At 47.2% G+C, this 7158-nt stretch overlaps 1 protein-coding gene across 1 annotated transcript in view; it reads left to right on the forward strand.

The window, feature by feature from the left end:
• Positions 1-7158, forward strand: part of TSNAXIP1 (translin associated factor X interacting protein 1) — a 29970-nt gene that overhangs the window by 1492 nt on the left and 21320 nt on the right. The window contains exons 2-5 of the mRNA XM_009290822.2: positions 238-346; positions 3463-3553; positions 5243-5355; positions 6700-6823. Coding sequence (XP_009289097.2) covers positions 238-346; positions 3463-3553; positions 5243-5355; positions 6700-6823 — 437 coding nt within the window. The remainder of the gene's footprint in view (positions 1-237; positions 347-3462; positions 3554-5242; positions 5356-6699; positions 6824-7158) is intronic.

Here is a 7158-nt window from a genome sequence, read left to right on the forward strand (position 1 = left end):
TAAGGGCCGGCCCGGGCCGGGGGGGAGGAAGGGAGGTATCGGCGTCCGGGCCCTGCAGGGAGAGCCCAGCCCTTCCCTTCCCTTCCCGCGGGGCTGCGGTGCCTCCCCGGCCCTGCCACGAGTCCGGGCTGGGAGGCCGCGGGCGCTGTCGCTCCGCCCCGCCCGCCGAGGGCCGGCGTCAGAGAAGACGCGGGGCGGCAGGACCACAGCAGCCTGTCTGGAGGTGTAAATAAACAGCGGGGAAGGCTTTCAAGTACCGCTCTTGGGACTTCGGGACACAACAGTTCTGTCGCGAGGGCCACGCTCACTCACAGCGGAGCAAGGAACTTGTTGAGCGATTCCTGTGGTATTCGCTTTGCCATTGTTACTGTTTGTAGCTAGCTATAGTTAGTTTACAGTCTGGAAAGCGGTGTCTCTCCCTACTAGTTGTTTTCCATACCATTCCTTTATCAAAGCATCTGCCTCTACCATCGATACCTTGTTCTAGTTAGCCTGAATACTTCAGAATAGTTATAAAAGCAGCGAGGTCTCCTTTCTTTTCCTTTCCTGGAAGGGGATGGTGTCTTCTAGCACATGGGTCTCTGTTCTGCCGGCCAGCCTTTACCTGCCTTCTGAGAGCGCAGGGCTGCTCCCCAAGGGAGAGCGAGGCAAAGGCGACTGCAGCGCAGGCAAGGCCCTCCCCAACGGCACTTACCTCTGGTCCTGGACGAGGCCGAGCGATGAATCGGGTCCAGAGCGAGCAGCTCAGGGACAGGACTGGAGGCGAGGCTACAGCGTAGGTCCAAGGCGCAGCCAGGAGACGGGGTTGAAGACAGTTACAGCTACGAAGTAGCTCAGGCAGGGTGCGAAGGGCCAGGCCTGAGCTTAAATGGAGCTCCTGGACCAACTGGCAAGAGGGTGCGTGGGTGAGGGTCTCAGCTGAGGCTGGCCGGGGTAAGTAAGGCCCATTGGAGGCTCTGACAACTGCCCAGGCTGCCTCAAAAGGAAAATTCTGGTGTGTTTGTGACCAAGCCTACTTTTCTGTGAATGTCTTGAGCCTCCCCCTGGCACAGTGGAGGCCTAATTTACACCCACAGATAGGTTTTTATCTTCAGATCTCAGACTTGTGTGATGCAGGTAGTCTAAAAGCATGCTATCACTGCCTTTTCTGCTGGAGAGCTCCGATATGGACAGCCACGTCTACATCCATTCAAGAAAATTTACATACAGTAAAAGCAACCTTGATTATATTGAAGCTGTATGTTTTGCACTCCTGGGAAGTACCTTTCATCAAACGAGCAAGTTTTTCTTGCTTCGATTTTGCTAGCTTTCACAATGCTGAAAAAGCCATCAGTACCAAATCCAGGCTGTCTGTACCACCGTCCAAGTAACAATCATTTTCACTCATGGGAAAAGTCGTAGGTACTTTTTTTTTTCCCACTTAATGTGGTTGCCTGGGAACAGGCACCTTTTAATTTCCAAACACGGGCCGTCTTGTAGTCGGAGACCCTGCTTTTGTCAGGTGAGTTAAAAGCTGTCCTGGCTGGTAGTGTGCTGACTGATGTGGCTGTAAAGATTGCCGTTATCTTAGAATCCCATCCTGCAAGAAAAAAAACAGACATACAGTCCTGGGTGGTAAGTGCACTCAGCTTTTATGAAAGCACATGGAAGCAAAGAGTGCTCGGTACTTTGAGTATCAAGCTGGTAGCAAGTTTAGCTGCAGATGAGGAGAAGATGCATTTCTGGATAGCTAGGAACCTTATTTTGTTTAAATGCATGACGAGTGCCCTTCAGATTCTAAACCATGAGTTACTGTATGTTTAATGGTCTGTTATGGACTGGAGACTTTCAAAACACTCTGCAATTCTGTCCATAGGCCACTTCATACTCATCCTGCTCCTTGCTCCTGGCGTGTCCCTGGCCAGCGGAGTTTGATCTTCTCAGTCCTGGCTCCCAGCTGCCGCTGCTTTTCCGTGCCTCCCTGTAGCCAGGCACACAGCACAAGCTTCCATGGCTTCCTCGTGCCGGTGGGACTGTGCCATGAAAGCATGTTGTGCTGGGTACAATCTTCTCGCAAGAGTGAAGCGTCTTCTGTGCGTGATCACTAAGCAAAATTGAAAGATGACGCTGGGTTAGTTTTCTGCTGAGGCGATGCCTTAAAGCAGCTTATAAAGAGGTCTGATGAGCAGTGGCAGCAGCACAAGGTAAACAGCGGGGGGATACAGCTAGGAGGAGGAGATGGTAGGGCTTTTCAAGAGCAGTAAGCTGCTAGATCAGCTCACAGTGTCTCAGGGAATCTCACCCAAAGGTGTGGTTCCTTGGGCTAGCTGACCCAACTGCTTGGGGTCTCCGTCTCCATCCTCACCGCCAGCTGCAGAATCCCTCCCCCACTGAGGGGTGAACTTGCATGTTGTGTTTTTAGTCGGTCTAAACCAGGTAACTGCAGGTTTTCCCTTGGATTAGCGAACTAAAACAGCTCAGAGAGTTGCCCAGCGTACAGTAGAGCTAGCACTACCTAGACAGCAGGAGCCTGTTGTGGTGGGGAGAGAAACTGCACCTCCCCTTTCAGCAGGGCTGAGCTGGTACCACATTTTACAGAGCTGCAGCTTGAAGCTGCCGTTTTATACGCTAGGGTGGGAGATCCAACAGCCCACCAGATATGATCTCCCACCCCAACGCTGTGCTGGCCTTCGGTGGACTCCTGAAAGCCAGTCTGGCTCACCCTACGCACACCTCCCCCGGAAAGCGGATGGTTGGAGAGTTAGATCTGCTGAAGGTGTAACAGCTACCTGCCACCCGAGCGTGAAACCGTGCTGGCAGCTGACGCCGATGCTCAGATATCAAGCCGAGTGTGTGGTCATGTTGTGCCGGTGCAGCGCCTGCAAATTCACTGTGATGTCCGGATTGCTTTACTATATCACGGCCACCCTAATTTTCCCTAAAATACACATGCAACTGTATGTTTACTTCTTAAAAGGCCTTTCGCCTACACATGCCAGTTTCTAGTCTAGGAAAGAGAGCGCCTGGTTATATCTGTTCCATGGTTTGCCGGTTCTACTGGCTGTCAGGCCACCTGTGCCATGGCATTACTGCCACCCCAGAGAACTGGCTTTGCAGGCACTTCTGGGACCCCAAATCCCGGTTCTTGACCCATGGGTAACAGGTTTTCTAGCTCCGTTTCTGATCTCTCCTCTTCAGAAAACCAATTTGTTCAGGCTCGCCCAGCTGCAGGGTTCAGCCTGGTCACTGTCAGCGAGGAAGATCCCAAACGTTGTGTCAGTTATCAAATAGCAAATCCTGGAGCTCAGCTGCACCACAAATGTTTCCGTCAGTCCCTCCCTGTACATTGGGATATTTTCATCCATCAGGCACTTCGTAACTGGCTGTTTACCTTAGGTATACATGAGCCAGGCTCTCAAGCTCCAACTGTGTATTTAGTTAATTCTGTGTATTTTGAAACGTTTCTTTCTCGCCATTGCACAGGACCGCTCCTGAATCTTCCTCTGAGACTCCAGATTGCCAAACACGTATCAACAGTCTGAAATACATCCTGTCCAAGAAACAGAAGACTCGGGTGAGTTGAAGAATTCCAGTGAAACATCCAAACTTCAGCTAACTTGGTCAACGTTGAATCTTGCTGGAAGCCCAGGGACCTTCCCAAACTATTAGGAAGCCCATCAAGTTCTAACCATTTTAATCTTTCTTTAATATATAGAGAGAAAATCTGTATTTGCTGCTAACTCAGATTCAGATGTCATCTTCGTGAATTAATTACTGCATTTTTAAGGGTGGAGGAAAGAGGAGAGGAATCTAAATGTTGTTCTTGGCTGCAACCTTTTGAGTGGACATACATGCCAAATACCGACGCCAGAATTTGACCCATATAGTTTAAAAAAAAAAGAAACCACACGACCGCATGCTGTTTAATCATAGGATAAGAGCATCCTACAGGAAGATCTGCTCCCTAGTATTTATCAGTCTTAATAAATAAAATAAACGAACATGGGAAAAACCTATATCCAAATTACGAGAAAATAAATTCCAGGAACATGTATACCAACAAACTAATGGGAGGTTAAGGTCTATAAGAGTCATATGTTATTTATTTTTAGGGGTTTTTTTCATTAGCATTTTGGTTGTATTTCAGAAATGTGCCACCTCTATGACAAGCCGTATGTGCTACATTAGCACAAGAACTTAAAGCGTTATTCTGTCCCTAGAGCTGGGACATGCTGCAAGCACTTTCCTCATTGTACAAAAGATTTTCAACCCAATAAATTGGAATCTTACTGCTTCTCCAATGTAATCTTCCTGCTTCTTGCACTGAAATTAGGGCATTTAAACTTCCGAGGCTTTACATTTAACTGTTTCAAGGCTTGGTCAGTCTGAAGTTTGGGTTTTGAAAGTCAAACCCCCCTGTTTGCCCATGATTAATTTTTTGTAAATTTTGCAGCCAGAATAGGGATGCATTTGTATTGGACAATTGCAAACTAATTAGTTTGTTGTAATAACAAAGATAAAGTAGAGCAATCCAGCATAGCTGGCTTTTTCTCCTCCCAAAGAAATACTGAGAAAGTTCCAAGATAGAATTTAACAGCTTCTTAAAATTGCCAAGATTTTGCTTTCAGAAGAACTTACAGTTTCTGAAGGAAATTTCATTCATCATGTTCTTTTTACTGTTCCTCAGACCTTATCTTCATTATGTTCTACACTGGCACAAATTCAGCTGTTTTGTGTCAAACAGGGTCACCAACCTGCATTTAAAACTCATAATCTGTATGAGTTAACCCAGCTCAGTGTGCCCTTACTAGGGCACACCCCAGCGCAAAACTCCCTAGTGGAAACGGGACCTCAGTCAAACCTGTCATTTTGGTTTTTATCTGGATTAATGCAAGATTCTGATTTGTTTGTGTGATGCTTTATTTTCCAGCAGTCCCAGTGTAAACCAAGAAACCATTTTTCACCCAGAAATATGAACTGTTTCCCACAATCATGTAATCTAGGCAGCACGAACAATAGCTACCAGGAGATTGTTCAGAGGTGTTTAACAAACGGTACTAGTCTGGGAAGATGATTTCTTCAAAGAACAAAAAAGTTTGCTTGGTTTTTAGGTGTGGTCAGTCCTGGCTGAGAAGAGTTTCGGGGTACGGCCCTTGTCCTTCTATTTGACTGCACTCATAGGCAGTTGTATTGATTCTGGATTTTGGCTCCTTGTTGTGAGTTTGTAGTGCTCAGGTACAGCAAAGGGATTTTTTCCTTTCAGTCTTTTCAGCTTTCTGCTAGAGGCCATTGGTCCACGTGGCCTGCATTTGCATCTGGGCAGACCGTCCTAAGGAATCACAAACCCTGCTGCGCCCCAGAGCAGAGACAGTCTAGGTAAGTTCAGCCCGTACTACTGGTTAAGTCACCAGGATTGCTGGAAAGAGTTTTTGAAAAACAAGGCCTCACAGAGCAGAACTTCTCTGTGTTAGTGAGAGCAATGACGTTGGGTTATCCCACGAGAGTTCAGCGCAACAGAGGAGACATTGCTGGTTCTGACTAGTAGCTCTATAGGAGATGTCAAGTATTTATGTAATAGCGAGTCATGCTTAGTATAAACATTACCGTACAATGCTATCATTTAATGATTCATTGACTGACAGTATACAGGATCCTGTCAGGGCCCCAGGTGCATCAACAGGCTCTGCCAGCTCTTCTCCAGTCCTAGGCATTTGAGTGCCTGGGCTCAAGATCGGTTCCGATACGGCACAGCTGGGTAACCTGGGACCAGGCACTGTAAAAAGAGCTGAGTGAGAAAGAGATGTGAGAAGCCTTTACTCAGGCTCCTCACCTTTGGTTCTTGCTGGAGCTATGGTGTAGCCGTGTCTATCTTGTACCTCACCGACCCTGGCCTGCTGACTTGACATCCCAGCTTGGCATCGGACCTTCCTCATCACTGCGGAATTGCCTGACCGTCACTGAATGATGAATGACCCTGGCTACCATCAAGGGACCTGCTCGGCTATTCTTGTTCAAGTCCTGTGGCATTGTGCCCTGCTGGGCAGGTCACTGTCCCTGGTTGCTTTGCTGTCACCCTGTGGGGTCCCAGCACCCCTTGAGCACAGGCACCTAAACCCCCAGGGGAAGAGGCTGCAGAGCCTGTTGGTTCACTCAGGGCTCTGACAGACTGCAGGACGCAGTTGTGGATGATATAATAAGGATAGTTGTGCTTTTTTGTTTTAATTCTAGCTGGTTTTAATATGAAATATGCATGATAACATCCAGCAAAGGGACATTTAGCCTAGAACCTCCTGAGGAACCTAGAACCTCAGGAGATGTAGTATGTATGTAGTATCAATTCTCTTTTCAAATGGCTGTTTTCCTTGACACATTTCAAATAACGTAATTAGCGTTTATTCTTTTCTGCAACAGAGAACCCACTCACCTGGCTTTTTATACCAAAAAGCATTATGAAGTTCTTAAACTGAAGAGCAATAATAGCAGGATGTCTTTAATAGCCTCCTGCTCCATCAAGGAATTTTAAATTGGCAGTTGTATGCTTTTTTTTTTTAACTGTAGTACATATATATTCTCTCATGTAAGGGAAAATAATAAAGCCCTGCTGTGAAGCAATGGGCAGCAGGAAGAAAACCAAGATCCTTGAGCTGATTTATTATGAGTTCATTCTTATACACGACACACATAAGTCCATGGGTCCATTCTTTTCCTGTGTCTCTGCAGCAATAAACAGACCCCTCTCACCATTCCAAAGCCACGATACTTGGAGCAACTGGAGTCCTACTTAAGGAAAGAGCTGCAGTCTCTTGATCTGACTAAAAAGAACTCCCAGGAACTGAAGTTGCAGGTCTGATACAAGGTTCTCTTGACTTGAAACTACGTGCTGAGATGGATTACTTAAATGGGCCATCCAAAGGAAAAAGTAGATGAGCAGAGTAGGCACCTACGGGTAGTATTGGATAAGTGGGCTTGTAGCTCATGTTAGGGAACTTGCACAGAAAGCAGTTCATTTGTATGTTGGGTTTATATAGAATCATAGAATAGTTTGGGTTGGCAGGGACCTCTGAAGCCCATCTAGTCCAACCCCCCTGCCCTGGGCAGGGACATCTTCAACTAGATCAGGTCGCTCAGAGCCCCGTCCAACCTGACCTGGAATGTTTCCAGGGCTGGGGCATCCGCCAC

The sequence above is a fragment of the Aptenodytes forsteri genome, unplaced genomic scaffold, assembly GCF_000699145.1.
Source record: "Aptenodytes forsteri isolate BGI_AS27 unplaced genomic scaffold, ASM69914v1 Scaffold14, whole genome shotgun sequence".
In the NCBI taxonomy this organism is placed as follows: Eukaryota; Metazoa; Chordata; class Aves; order Sphenisciformes; family Spheniscidae; genus Aptenodytes; species Aptenodytes forsteri.